Genomic DNA, 15,377 nt, shown 5'->3' with positions numbered 1-15,377 from the left:
ACATGATAATGTAATTTGATAGAATCAAAAATATTTCCAAATAATATTTTAGACAAAAAAATATACATCTTCAAAATGTAAATTGGGCCTTTTACACAAAACTATATAGACGCCTTTTAAATTTTAGAATGGGGTTCCCTCACACAAGGAGGATCATACTTGAGGGTCTTTGGCATCTAAAAGATTGAAAAACCCTGTATATGGCATAGAAAACATCCTGTTGCAAAAAACAAATGTTTGAAGGTAGATCCACAATGTGTGAGATAAGAATAAATTACACATTGTGCACAATCTGTCTCGCCCACATATTCAGAGAATAAGTGTCAATGTTTACTTACATAACCTCAGCTTTCGGTTCCAAAGATGAAGGTAACTTTCAGGATATTCACTTATTTACCCATAAACATACCCCGGTATGTGACATAACCTGTTCCCTTTCGTTGTCACTCCGAGTTACGTCGGATGACGACGAATGGGGTTTCGCTTAGAAAGCCTATCAACTTCAAGTATTACAAAACGAGCCAATGGCAAAGAAATGCCATGGGTCTGCGGAATTTGCATGGCGTAACTCCGCCCCACCTCGTAGGTATAAAAGGAGGAAGCCGGCAACATGCAGATATGTTTTCGCTTCGGAGCCAAGTGTATTCTTCTCTCCACAAGCCATCTCTGAATTGTCAGCTTCACAAACGAGTACCTTGAGTGTTGGTGTGACGGCGATCTACGGCGAGAACGTGCTTCCTGCTGATCTGTTGCAGTGGTCTGCCAGTCGGTGCGTTTCTCCCCGGGTGCTTCAACACTTGAGTTTTCTCTCACTAAAAGAGCTTACACGTGGCACGTCTTTTTAAAGATGTCTCGCCCGTGTACTTCTGGTTGCGGCAGATTGGTATCGGACTCTAATGGGCACGAGCGTTGCATAGTATGTTTGGACATTGATCATGCTAGAGCAGCGCTCGCGGATGACTCATGTTCTCTCTGTGGGAACATGACCATCGTGTCATTACGGTCGAGACTCCGTGAACTAGCAAGAGTGAGAGTCCCCTCATCCACCCCCCGCTCTGCGGCTGGTGGCCAGGGTGACCTGAGGGTTACGGTCTGGAACAAGGCGCCGACTATGTGTCCGCGACCCCAGCCTCCCTCTTCAATGACGGTGACCGCTAGCAAACTGCTGATTCCCCCGGGTCTACCCTCTGCTGGCCCGCGTGTTTCAGTTGAAGCTACAGAGGAAGATGCCATGTCTGTTGCAGCATCACTAGGTGGGTTTGAGTCTTCTGGAAGTGAGGGCTTGTCGCAGCTGCCACCTTCCGGTGTGCATACGGCTGTGCTCGAGTCTGATCCGGAGATGACGGCCATGCTTTCCCGGGCAGCCGCGAGCATCGGACTTGAGTGGAGGCCTCCACCCTGTCCCGAGCGCTCGCGGCTGGACGATTGTTTTTTGGGTAAGGCCGCCGACCTCGTCCTCTGCAAACCTCGATACCTTTCTTCCCGGATGTGCATGATGAGATCTCGAAGTCCTGGAAGACCCCCCTGTCTTCTCGGGACCGCTCGCTGGTCTCATCCGCCTTTCCTCCCCTCGATGAGGCAGCTGCCCGTGGGTACACTGGGCTTCCCCCGGTTGAACGCTCTGTTGCCATGCAACTATGTCCTCAGAGTGCTTCTTCTCGGGGCGAGCCTAAGCACCCATCCAAGGCCTGTAGATTTTCGTCGACCCTGGTGGCGAAGTCTTACAGAGCGGCGGGACAGGCAGCTGCTTCACTGCATGCTATGGCCACTCTGCAGGTCTACCAGGCCCAGATGCTCAGAGACATGCACGAGGGTAGGACAGACCCAGGGCTCTTTGATGAGCTGCGCGCCACGACCGACCTTGCTCTCCGGGCGACGAAGGTTACCGCGCGCTCCCTGGGTTTGGTGATGTCCACAGCTGTGGTCCAGGAGAGACATCTGTGGCTGAACCTGGCCGACATGCGGGACTCGGAGCGGACCCGTCTGCCTAACGCCCCCTTGTCCCAGGCCGGCCTCTTCGGCGGTGCGGTTGAAGATTTTGCCCAACAGTTTTCAACTGCCCAGAAACAGACCGAGGCCATCAGACACATTCTGCCCCGCCGGCCCGCTTCTGCCTCCACCCAGCCGGCCGGGCAGACGCCTCGACCTGTTTCCCGCCGAGGGCGCCCTCCTGCGGCTCCCGCCCCTCCCGCCCGGACCACGCAGCAGCCTCCACCCGGGGCCGGTCGCGGAGGAATGCCGCAAGAAGGCGCCACAGCCCTCTCCTGCCCCGCCCCCCACTAAACGCCGGGCCAAGCGGCGCTCCTGAGACGGGCTGCTCAGGGATGATGATTGTTTCTCAGGAGGTGGTAGCAGGTCCACTCCTTCCCCCGGTGGAGGGCCGGGGGAGAATCTTTTGTTCTCCACTCCCCGCTGCTCACCCACGGGTGGGCAGCACCCTAATGTGGTTAAAAACAGAAACAATCCCCTCTTCCCTGAGCTCACAGAGTTCTCGGGCGACACAGAGCGCCGCCCACAAGCCGTGCTCTCCTCGCCCCCCTCTGTCCCAGAGGCGGTTGACACGGCGTGCCGTCCACGGACCGCTTCGCCCCTGTCCCCCTCTGTCGCCAGACCCCTGGCAGAGCAGGCCCCCGCGGGAAGACCAGCCTGGTCCTCCCCTGGCCCCCTCTGCCAGGGCGCGGTTGCCAGCTGTGCCCCCACATCGGGCCGCTATGCCGTCCACGTCTGGGCCAGTTACTCCGCTTCGCTGCCCCTCCGGGGGGACGCCTGTGGTTCGCATGATCCCGCTGGTTCAGTTCCTGGGAGCCTGGCTAGAGCTTCCCCGTCTGTCCCGCTGGGTCGCGCGGACCATCAGGCTCGGCTATGCGATTCAGTTCGCACGGTCTCCTCCCCGCTTCAGGGGAGTTCGCTCCACTTTGGTCGGTGGCAATGCCCCCATCATGAGAGCAGAGATTGCCACCCTGCTGGCGAAGGGTGCAATCGAGACTGTCCCTCCAGCCGAGATGAGGTCCGGCTTCTACAGCCCCTACTTCATTGTCCCCCAAGAAACCCGGTGGGTTACGGCCAATCCTGGACTTGCGTGTGCTGAACCGCTCCCTTCACAGGATGCCGTTCAAGATGCTCACTGCCAAACGTGTTTTCGATTGCATACGGCCCAAGGATTGGTTTGCAGCGATCGACCTGAAGGACGCCTACTTTCATGTCTCCATCCTTCCTCGACACAGACCGTTCCTTCGGTTTGCTTTCGAGGGGCAGGCATACCAGTACGCAGTTCTCCCTTTCGGGCTAGCCCTGTCTCCTCGCATCTTCACGAAGGTCGTCGAGGCTGCCCTTGTTCCCCTGCGGGAACACGGGGTTCGCATCCTGAGTTATATCGACGACTGGCTGATCCAAGCTCACTCTCGAGATCAGGTTTGCGAACACAGGGACCTAGTGCTTCGGACCCCAGCGGCTATGGCATGTCAATTGCCTCGAGTTGTTGGCAGTACGCCTTGCCCTGCTCCGCTTCCGGACATTGCTCAGGGTTCAACACGTACTAGTCCGTTCAGACAATACCGCCACTGTAGCGTACATCAACCATCAAGGTGGTCTACGCTTCCGCCGTATGTCACAACTCTTCCGCTACCTCCTCCTATGGAGTCAGAGGCATCTGAGGTCGCTTCGAGCCATTTTCATTCCCGGAGCGCTGAACTGTGCAGCCGACGAGCTCTCACGGCTTCAGCCACTCCCTGGAGAATGGCGACTCCATCCCCAGTCGGTCCAGCTGATTTGGGACCAGTTTGGGGACGCACAAATAGATCTGTTTGCCTCCCACGATTCGACACATTGCGCCCAGTTTTATTCCCTGACCGAGGGCACGCTCGGCACGGATGCTCTGGCGCACAGCTGGCCGCAGGGCCGCAAGTATGCGTTTCCCCCAGTGAGCCTTCTTGCGCAGACCTTGCTCAAGGTCAGGGAGGACGAGGAGCAGGTCATCCTGGTTGCCCCTTACTGGCCCAACCGGACCTGGTTCCCCGAACTAGTACTCCTCCCGACAGCACCTCCCTGGCCGATCCCTCTGAGGAAGAACCTTCTTTCTCAGGGACGGGGCACCCTATGGCACCCTCGTCCCGATCTCTGGAACCTCCACGTGTGGCTCCTCGATGGGACGAGGCAGGTTTGAGTACCCTACCACCAGCGGTGGTGGCTACCATCACTTCCGCTAGGACGTCGTCCAAGAGACACGTCTATGCGTTGAAGTGGAACCTCTTCGTCAGCTGGTGCTCTTCTCACCGAGAAGACCCCCGGAGATGCTCGATCAGCGTTGTGCTTACCTTCCTTCAACAGGGGCTGGAGCGAAGGCTGTCTCCCTCCAACCTGAAGGTCTATGTTGCCGCTATTGCCGCACACCATGACCTCATCAAAGGTAAGTCGGTGGGGAAGCACGACCTGGTCATCAGGTTCCTGAGAGGAGCGAGGAGACTAAATCCGCCTCGCCCTCCTCTCGTTCCCTCTTGGGACCTCTCAGTGGTTCTAACTGCCCTGAAGAGTGCTCCATTTGAGCCCCTGCAATCAGTTGAGCTTAAATTCCTGTCTATGAAGACAGCGCTCCTGGTTGCACTGGCCTCCATCAAGGGGACCTGCACGCATTCTCCGTTGACGAAGCGTGCCTGGAATTCGGGCCGGCTTACTCTCACGTGATCCTGAGACCCCGGCCTGGATATGTGCCCAAGGTTCCTACCACTCCCTTCCGGGACCAGGTGCAAGCGCTGCCCCTGGAGGAGGCAGACCCAGCCTTAGCACTGCTCTGTCCAGTACGCGCTCTCCGCGCCTATGTAGACAGGACGCAGTGTTTCAGGACCTCAGACCAGCTCTTTGTCTGTTATGGTGGGAAGCTGAAGGGAAAGGCTCTCTCCAAGCAAAGGTTGTCTCACTGGATAGTGGACGCAATTGCTTTGGCATACCAGCAGCAAAGTCGACCGTGCCCCCTTGGTGTGACTGCCCACTCCGCCCTGAGTGTGGCGTCCTCTTGGACTCTAGCGCATGGCGCCTCGCTAACAGACATCTGCAGAGCTGCAGACTGGGCGACACCTAACACATTCGCCAGATTCTACAATCTCCGAGTGGAGCCAGTGTCCTCTCATGTACTAGCTTCAACCAGTTAGTACTGGACCCGCTCAGGTGTCTTCGCTTGCTCGCCATTCCACTCCATGGACTGGATACGTGCGATATTCTCCTCAGGTGAGCTTTCCCGAAAGCCCTGAGTTCCTCCAGCACTCCTGACATTGGCGCCAGTGTTTATTGCCTGCGCGTCGGCTAGGTGCCTCCCGTGTGCATGGTCCCCGCCCCTGAGCGACCCCCACATGTGTATTTCCACTGTAAGCCTCTCTGAGCATGTGTCTTTCCCTTGGCAAGCCACCTTGCCACCCCTGGGGTTGAAATATTCCACCTGCGGCTGGATACCCCAGTGTTCTCCATATGTTCCTTCGGGTCATATGTGTATTCTCTAAGTCCCCCCCCCCCCCCCCCCCCGACGTAACTCGGAGTGACAACGAAAGGGAACGTCTATGGTTACGTATGTAACCCTCGTTCCCTGAGTAGGGAACGGAGACGTTACGTCTGCCTGCCACTCTCCGCTGTACCGCGGGGATCGCCTGAGCTCAGTCTTGGCTCCTCAGCGAAGAAACATATCTGCATGTTGCCGGCTTCCTCCTTTTATACCCACGAGGTGGGGCGGAGTGACGCCATGCAAATTCCGCATACCCATGGCATTTCTTTGCCATTGGCTCGTTTTGTAATACTCGAAGTTGATAGGCTTTCTAAGCGAAACCCCATTCGTCGTCATCCGACGTAACGTCTCTGTTCCCTACTCAGGGAACGAGGGTTACATACGTAACCATAGACGTTTTCTGGAATACTCCCTTGTACCCAAAGCTGAATGTATTTTCCCATGTTTTTTCCTCTGTACAGATGTCAACATTATGACAATATTTCTCGTTCACACGGATCCGCGGAAACGACTAAACTAAAAACACTGTATTATGCAAGCCAGACAAGTAATTGGCCATGTCACTTTGCAGAGACATACGCATTCATACGCGCATGCCTATAGATGAAACATGTAGTATGCATGTGCGCGCCGTCACTGTTTTCACAGATTTGCGTTTTTGAAGTTTACACAGAGATGATAATGGTATCGTTTTCAAAACTCATTCAAAAACTTGCACTTTGAAATCTATTTCAAAGTTTACGTATAGCTTAATGTATGTCCAGAACGCATTAAAAGTTTTCTGTTTTCAGTTGACAACAGTGTTGTGTACATGGCCTCTAAATTAATGGCCTCTAATCATTATTAACCAATGATTTTTACAACAGAAATTAATCAATTAAAAACTTACTTGAGCTGGACAGTGACTCTCTTCTAGATCTGCTGTAAGTAAGTAAGTAAGTAAATTTTATTTATAAAGCACATTTAACCATAGCGAAGCTATCCAAAGTTCTGAACAAAGTAAAGTAAAATAAATAAATAAAAACACAGAAGCATAAAACCAAACAAAAACAAAACATTGAGACAGGATATCAAGTATCAAACGCCAGGCAATAGAGATATGTTTTCAATTTTAATTTAAAAGTACAATTGGAAGGTGCAAGGCGGATGTCCAGAGGCAATTGATTCCATAGACGGGGGGCGGCAACTGAGAAAGCTCTGTCTCCCTTAGTTTTTAAACGGGAGCAGGGAATTGATAATAGAGCCTTGTCTGCAGATCTTAATCTGGATGGTGGTAGAGGAGTAAGAAGATCAGTAATATAAAATGGAGCATGATTATTAAGAGCTTTAAAAACAAACAACAAAATTTTAAACTGAATTCTAAAACGGATCGGGAGCCAATGAAGGGACGCTAAAATTGGGGTGACATGATCAAATTTCTTTGTCCCGGTCAGCAGCCTTGCAGCTGCATTTTGTACCAACTGGAGTCGAGCAAGTGATGACTGCGGAAGACCCAGATACAAAGAATTACAATAATCTAAGCGTGAGGTAATAAAAGCATGAATAACCTTCTCCAAGTCTTGTGCTGACAGAAACGGTTTAATATTTGAGATAATCCGCAATTGATAAAAACGATTCCTAACAACAGAATTTATTTGTTTAGTTAAGCACAATTCTGAGTCCATGATGACGCCAAGGTTCCTAACCTGGGAGGAAACAGAAGGAAAATAATTGCTTAGCTCCATAATAGTACTGCTCCTCAATTTTGGGGAACCAAAAACAATAGTTTCCGTTTTGTCCTCATTAATTTGGAGAAAGTTAAGCGCTAACCATTTCTTAATGTCCCCAATGCATTCCAACAAAGGTTGAATTGAATCACCAGCTTTCAACGGCAGGTACAGCTGTGTATCGTCTGCATAAGAATCGTCTGCATGCTGTACAGCCAAAACAATCTTTGTTCCATTATTGTCCTGTTATCGCTGCTTTGTATTGTAAAAAGCGCTATTCTGTATAAATAATGACTGATATATATATATATATATATTATTATTATTACAAGGACAGAATTAAGCCCATTCACACAGAAATAATATGCACCTCAAACCAGAGGTTCCATTCATACCAGTTCTTCTGGTGATGAAATGTGTATTTTGTGTAAATATTGTGTCATTGAAATACATACTTATTGAAGAGGTTGAGGCCAATGCGGTATTGCCTTTTGCGCATGAGGTCGCTGCTGAACGCCGGAGAGTCCCAGCTGTTGCGTGTGTCTTTGTGGTAGGTCTGCTTGCTGAGATTATCTCGAGATGAGGACTCTGAGTTTATTGTGTCAATGGAGTTGGAATTGCTGTTGAGACTGTCATTGTCTCCATCTGAAAAGTCTGATTCTGTCTTGCTCTGCCGGTTGCCGTTGGTGGGAAGGTGGCTCTCCACCTGCCGGTGTCTAAGGGGCTCTTCGTCTTGAGAAAGCAAGGGAACTCTGGGAGGTAGTCCCTGTGAGATGTTTTTGGGACTGGCCTGTGGTCCTGCTACGGTTCGTTCATGGTTATTTTGTGGCTGGCCCAAGCCATGGCTTGTATCTGCTGTGCTGTCACTGGGAGGCTCAATGGTCAACAGGGGTAAGTCCATACAGAGCTGCGGCCCCTGGCATTCGAGGGACGGAGGGCTCCTGTAGCTAGTGACCCTGTCTACCTTGTCCTCCTTGGCCCCCATGGACCAGTACTCCTGCGAGGAGCCGCCAGGCGGCTCAGACTGGGTGCTGGAGGGCAGATGAGGCCGGACCGGTGGAGTGAGCTCCTCTTCATCGATGAAGAGTGTCACGTCACAGATCTCCTCCAGCTTGTGCTGCTCCTCAGGCTGAGGGAGCTCATCTTCCTGGCGCACACAAACTGCTTGTTCAGGCTGGATCTCCTCTTTGCGTAGACTACGGCAGTTCAATGCATCGTCAATTGACTCCGCCAATGACTTTACTTGCCTTGAAAAAGTGTCCTCTAGCTCTGTGATCGTATCTGTTAAATCGTTTTGAGGTTCTGGGGCCTCCAGTATAACAGGAACCATCTCTCCGGCTTGTGCCATGGCTCCTACTTGGCTGGCATCCTCCAGGAGAGACATTTGCTTCCCCTCAAAAACAGAGCCGTGGACTTTCTCGGCTCCTTCAAAGGAAAACTGCATCCTCATGTTGGACAAAAGAATCCTGCGGGACATGCGGTTCTCCGACATACAACTCCGGAGGCGTTCAAAGTTCTTGTTCATTTGGTATCGGCGGAAAGCTGTCTGGATGGTGCGTGCAGCATGGCTGGTTATGAAACGGCCCCCGTATTTCCGCTCAAGCATTTCCACCTGTGAAAACCAGGAAATAAAGTGATTAGGGTTAATTAGGGGGTACAACACACATAAACAATAGTGTTTAGAGTTAAACAAGATGAGGCCAGTTCGAAACACAACATTACTGATACTCAGCGGAAACTACAAAATGCAGTATATCTGGTCCAGTACTAATTAGCCATGACACTGTACCTTCTTGTCCTGCAGGTCTGTGGAGAGCTCATAGCTTTCAGAGAGGGAGTGTGAGCGTTTGATGGCCTCCTCCTCTGCCTGCTTGCGGAGGATGGACTGAGAGTGTTGTAGTTTGGGTCGCTGAGGGCGCTGTGGGCCTGGCTGGATGCTGTGGCTGTACACTGAGCCCTCAAACTGGTCAGGACTCAAGGAAGAACTGTGGGGGACAGGGCCACAGCCATACCCTATGCTGGTGTCCAAGGAAGGGCCAGGCTCACTGTTTTGAATATTCCCCTCCACACTAGACAAGAAAGGAAAGCAAGACATGTAATACACATTGACATGGTAAAATGGGTTTCAATAACTAACAAGCTTTGCAAGGTTCTCATGCAAACTTTCTGCTGGCTTCAGAGCATGTGCTTATTTATGCAAAAAAAAAAAAAAACATTCTGGTAACACTTTATTTCGATAGTGCACTTAAGACATTCTACTAACTTTGCAACTACATGTGAATAGCAGTCCTTAGAGTATTAGTAGACTGTCTGCTTAATATCTGCTAACACTTTATTTTGATGCTCCATTAGACATTATACTGACTTTGCAAGTACTAATACTGTCAACTTATTCTACAAACCCGAACCCTAAAAGCTAACCCGAACCGAACAGTCTACTAATACTCTAATGAGAGTTAGTTGACATGTAGTTGCAAAGCTACTTAAAGTTAGTAGCATGTCTAAAGTGGACCATCAAAACAATGTGTACCCTTTTTTCTTACCCTTTCTAATGTTGATGAATCCATCCAAGTGTACAGTCATTCTCATATCAGTGCTTCCCAAACCTGTTCCTAGAGGCACACAACTGTACACATTTTCAAACTCTTCCTGATCAGTCACACCTGACTGAACTCATCAGCTCATTAGAAGAGTCTTAAAGACCTGATGGGTCAAATAAGGGAGATATGGAAAATGTGTGCTGTTGGTGTGGCTCCAGGAATAGGCTTGGCAAACACTGTTCTGTGCTCTCTAAAGATGCACTCAAGATCTTCAAGTTAAACCAAGTGTACCATTTCTAGTACCAGCTGAGATATAAAAATATGCAAAATATACTTCTGCAGGGCTGTACAGTGCGACATATATGTCGCACATGCTATGAACAGATTGGTCTGTGCGATTAATAAATGTACCACTGTAGCACGCGTGTGATGCAGTTCTGCATGTTCATAACACAGCCGCTTAATAACGTGATTGTAAAAGTGATCGTTGTGCTTGTTTGCGTGTGAGATTGATGGGCTACTGCTATTATACTTGGTAGTTGTAGTCTATTGTGTGATTATAACTCATGTCCCAGCTGCATTGAGTAATTTTGTCCAACTCCATTTCCCACAATTCCTAAGTAAAGCACCCATAATTTCTACGTAGTTGCTAGTTGATGCAAAAATTAAGCGCTATTTTCAAGTGATCCACGAAAACCCCAAACGAGCCCATGATGAAGAATCGACAGAAGCAATTCTACTAAATCAAAGTAAGGGAGAAACAAAAAGGAAGATTTATAGATATAACTGTCACGTTACAGTTACAAAAAGTGGAGAGGAGGACTCAAGTGCAGTAACGGATGATTTATTAACAAAAGAAAACAAAACACAAAGCAAAAACCCACAAGGGGGAAAACACAATAAATGAGACATTAAACAAAAACTGAACCTGAAGAACAAACACTGACTCTGAGCACGAAGACCCTCACACAGAAACTGGGAAAACATATGACAACAATCCGACAAAGACTGCAAACAAGAGGGGACTTAAAAAGGGTACACATCAAGGGGGAACAGGTGGAAGAACTCAAACACTAATCAGGTAACAAGGGGGAGGGATGAAACAATAACGAGAGCACATGGCCCAACATAACAAAGACACCCAAGTGCAATACAAGACAGGACAGACACGTGACATTACCCCCTCCCTACGGAGCGGCTACCAGACGCTCCATCAGGCGGGACGGGAGGGACAGACCAGGGCGGGACGGGAGGGACAGACCAGGGCGGGACAGGAGGGACAGACCAGGGCGGGACAGACCAGGGTGGGACAGACCAGGGTGGGACGGGAGGGACAAAGCGTTTAGTCCTGGGAGACCCGGGCGAAACACAAAGTCCATCGGGCGGCCAGGGCGACGCAGACAGTCCACCGGGCGGCCAGGGCGAAGCCCGCAACCCATCGGGCGGCCAGGGCGAAGCAGGCGACCCATCGGGCGGCCAGGGCGAAGCAGGCGACCCATCGGGCGGCCAGGGCGAAGCAGGCGACCCATCGGGCGGCCAGGGCGAAGCAGGCGACCCATCGGGCGGCCAGGGCGAAGCAGGCGACCCATCGGGCGGCCAGGGCGAAGCAGACGACCCATCGGGCGGCCAGGGCGGCGAAGACCCATCGGGCGGCCAGGGCGGCGAAGACCCATCGGGCGGCCAGGGCGGCGAAGACCCATCGGGCGGCCAGGGCGGCGAAGACCCATCGGGCGGCCAGGGCGGCGAAGACCCCTCGGGCGGCCAGGGCGGCGACGACACCTCGGGCGGCCAGGGCGGAGACGACACCTCGGGCGGCCAGGGCGGAGACGACACCTCGGGCGGCCAGGGCGGAGACGACACCTCGGGCGGCCAGGGCGGAGACGACACCTCGGGCGGCCAGGGCGGAGACGACACCTCGGGCGGCCAGGGCGGAGACGACCACTCGGGCGGCCAGGCCGGAGACGACCACTCGGGCGACCACGGCCCAGGAACAGCAACCGGCCCAGGAGCAGACACCGGCACAGGAGCAGACCCCGGCACAGGAGCAGACCCCGGCACAGGAGCAGACCCCGGCACAGGAGCAGACCCCGGCACAGGAGCAGACACCGGCACAGGAGCAGACACCGGCACAGGAGCAGACACCGGCACAGGAGCAGACACCGGCACAGGAGCAGACACCGGCACAGGAGCAGACACCGGCACAGGAGCAGACACCGGCTCAGGAACAGACACCGGCTCAGGAACAGACACCGGCTCAGGAACAGACACCAGCTCAGGAACAGACACCAGCTCAGGAACAGACACCGGCTCAGGAACAGACACCGGCTCAGGAACAGACACTGGCACTTGCTCCGGCTCTGGAGCAGACACTGGCACTTGCTCCGGCTCTGGAGCAGACACTGGCACTGGCTCCGGCTCAGGAACAGGCTCTGGCTCAGGAACAGCCACCAGAACAGCAACGGCCACTAGGACAGACACAAACACAGAAACAAACACTGGCTCCGGCTCAGGAACAGCAGGCACTGGCTCCGGCTCAGGAACAGCAGGCACTGGCTCCGGCTCAGGAACAGCAGGCACTGGCTCCGGCTCAGGAACAGCAGGCACTGGCTCCGGCTCAGGAACAGCAGGCACTGGCTCCGGCTCAGGAACAGCAGGCACTGGCTCCGGCTCAGGAACAGCAGGCACTGGCTCCGGCTCAGGAACAGCAGGCACTGGCTCCGGCTCAGGAACAGCAGGCACTGGCTCCGGCTCAGGAACAGCAGGCACTGGCTCCGGCTCAGGAACAGCAGGCACTGGCTCCGGCTCAGGAACAGCAGGCACTGGCTCCGGCTCAGGAACAGCAGGCACTGGCTCCGGCTCAGGAACAGCAAGCACTGGCTCCGGCTCAGGAACAGAAGACACTGGCTCCGGCTCAGGAACAGCAGACACTGGCTCCGGCTCAGCCGACACTAGCTCCGGCTCAGGAACAGCCGACAGTAGCTCTGCCTCCGGTTCTGGAACAGCAGAGACTGGCATCTCCAAGATCCGAGCCCGACGCTCCAGATAGTCTGTCACAACCTTGGCGGCCACGCCAAAGGGGATCTCTGGCTCTGTCCCAGACTGGACAGACGGAACGTGATCAGTCTCTCGCTGGGCAGACGTGACGTGACCCGTCTCTCGCTGGGAAGACGGGACATGAACAGTCTCTCGCTGGGCAGACGGGACGTGAACAGTCTCTCGCTGGGCAGACGGGACGTGAACACTCTCTCGCTGGGCAGACGGGACGTGAACACTCTCTCGCTGGGCAGACGGGACGTGAACACTCTCTCGCTGGGCAGATGGGACGTGAACAGTCTCTCGCTGGGCAGACGGGACGTGAACAGTCTCTCGCTGGGCAGACGGGACGTGAACAGTCTCTCGCTGGGCAGACGGGACGTGAACAGTCTCTCGCTGTGCAGATGGGCGTTTCCTCCTCCTTTTACGTCCGTGACGGCGAGAAGTAGGCTCTAAGCTGTCCCTCACTGGCCCAGGATCGAAGGGGGGCCCGGATGGAGAGTGGTGTTGAGCCTCTTCTCGACCCTCTCCTCCTCCTCTACGACATCCACGGGTCCCCGAGAACCCGGCCAGACGCTCCGACTCCTCCCTTTGATGAACCATAAAAGCGAGGGCCTGAAAAATATTCATTCTGCCGGATTCGTTAGAGGACGGAGTAATTCCGTCATGAAAGATAGTGGAAAACTGGGTCGATCCAAATGTAGCGATTGTGTAGTCTGGACAATCCAAGTCATCGTCGTCCATGCAAGCGTCTTCATCCATCCAGTCAAAATCATCGTCATCCATGCTGCTGAGTCCTCAAATGGTCGGATCGTTCTGTCACGTTACAGTTACAAAAAGTGGAGAGGAGGACTCAAGTGCAGTAACGGATGATTTATTAACAAAAGAAAACAAAACACAAAGCAAAAACCCACAAGGGGGAAAACACAATAAATGAGACATTAAACAAAAACTGAACCTGAAGAACAAACACTGACTCTGAGCACGAAGACCCTCACACAGAAACTGGGAAAACATATGACAACAATCCGACAAAGACTGCAAACAAGAGGGGACTTAAAAAGGGTACACATCAAGGGGGAACAGGTGGAAGAACTCAAACACTAATCAGGTAACAAGGGGGAGGGATGAAACAATAACGAGAGCACATGGCCCAACATAACAAAGACACCCAAGTGCAATACAAGACAGGACAGACACGTGACAATAACCCCGAGTGGAAAAAGGATTTTACGTGATTAACTTTCAATGCTGACCAACAGCTCTTGTTTTGTAGCTGCAAGCTCAAATACTGCTTGTGATGCCAATCTCTTCCACTCAGTGTGAGCGAGGGTTCGAATGAAGAATGAGGAACACTCCCCGCAGCAGCCTCATATCTCCAGTGCCGAGGACTTCATCCGTATCAGCGCAGATGCTGCCCGATGGAGGAACTCAATCCAAAATTTGGCGGTGGCTAAATAAATGACCTCTTCTAAAAGGGCCAGGAGACCAAATACAAAAGAGTGCCAGCAGACATGCTAGAACTGTGACACACACACTGTGCACTAAACTCAAGAAAAGATGCAAATGTTGACAGTCTCGTAGAGGAGTGTCATGGGATAGGTTAGTGCTAGTTTGCAAACAAGAGTTTTTATTTAGTGGTGTCTGCCCACAGATCTGCTCTACTTTGATGTGTAATGTTGGGGTTTAAGAGGTGCTATGATTCTGCACTCTTCCATTTTTAGCAAATAAATAAAACGTTTTCCTAAAAACAATTTTTGTGATGGTTTGTATTTTTTGTGCACTTTATGGAACATCAATGCCTCTGAAAGTGATGAACTCCATTACAACTGTTTGGCCTGTGCTACAAAACTTTCGACCTCTGTAGCACCAGTGCTATGTGCAAAAAAAGTTAATGTACAGTCCTGTACTTCTGTGATTGCATTCTCATGCTGAACCTATCCCAGAGGCCATTCACACCAAACCTGTTTTGGTTTAAACCAGAAACATCCCTCTAGCGTTAACATAGTAAACAATGTAAAAGCAGCGCAGTGTAAAGCAGGAGCCGTTCTGTGCAAACATCCCCTTTTTTATGCAGCTCCAGTGATGTCACAGCTGTAGATCAATCTGTGGCGCCATGCAACTATTCCATCAATATTAGGAGGTAGTTAGAAAAATCATGTTTAATGCTTCAATGATCATAAGAATTCAAGTGCCCTTCCTCATTTGTAGAATAAGATGCAGTGTGTCTGATGGTTTGCTAGTCACTACAGATATTTTTAAGAGCATGAACATGCTATAAAACATCACATTCGCTTTGTTCATATTCAACACTTATGAGATTATTGCTGATTACTTATTAATAATAAGTCTTGATTTCCGCTCTGTTAACGTTTGAACAGCACATATGGCCTGATTTCCAAGACTAAGGAATTGTTAAGGAATGCATCATTGTTATAATTGCTCACACTTGGTCCTGCACTGTTTGTCCCAGAGACCTGGGTCACAACACAAATCATGCAGCTTGTGAATGAGAGCTGTGTAACTTCTCAAAGCAATCAGACAAAACAATAGGCTTAAATTGAGTAATGGACAAACCAAAATATCACAGCGATATTCTGGCTTGGGTCT

General features: G+C 51.7%; 1 protein-coding gene across 9 annotated transcripts in view; it reads right to left on the bottom strand.

Annotated features, from left to right (window-relative positions):
- LOC143733367 (IQ motif and SEC7 domain-containing protein 1-like) overlaps positions 1–15,377 on the bottom strand; it is a 136,089-nt gene that overhangs the window by 28,809 nt on the left and 91,903 nt on the right. For 8 of the 9 annotated variants that reach the window (XM_077225059.1, XM_077225060.1, XM_077225068.1 and 5 more), the window contains 2 exons: positions 8,984–9,263; positions 7,650–8,806 (listed from right to left, as the gene is read on the bottom strand). In XM_077225059.1, coding sequence (XP_077081174.1) covers positions 7,650–8,806; positions 8,984–9,263 — 1,437 coding nt within the window. Of the gene's footprint in view, positions 1–7,649; positions 8,807–8,983; positions 9,264–9,737; positions 9,868–15,377 lie in introns of those variants that run through there. The other variant, XM_077225067.1, reaches the window with a different exon arrangement.

This window comes from Siphateles boraxobius, unplaced genomic scaffold, assembly GCF_051911475.1.
Source record: "Siphateles boraxobius isolate OS27281-9 unplaced genomic scaffold, OSU_SipBor_1 99, whole genome shotgun sequence".
NCBI classification, from domain to species: domain Eukaryota; kingdom Metazoa; phylum Chordata; class Actinopteri; order Cypriniformes; family Leuciscidae; genus Siphateles; species Siphateles boraxobius.
The sequence above is the reverse complement of the archived record's forward strand: the minus strand, read 5'-3'. Positions and strand labels throughout refer to the sequence as shown.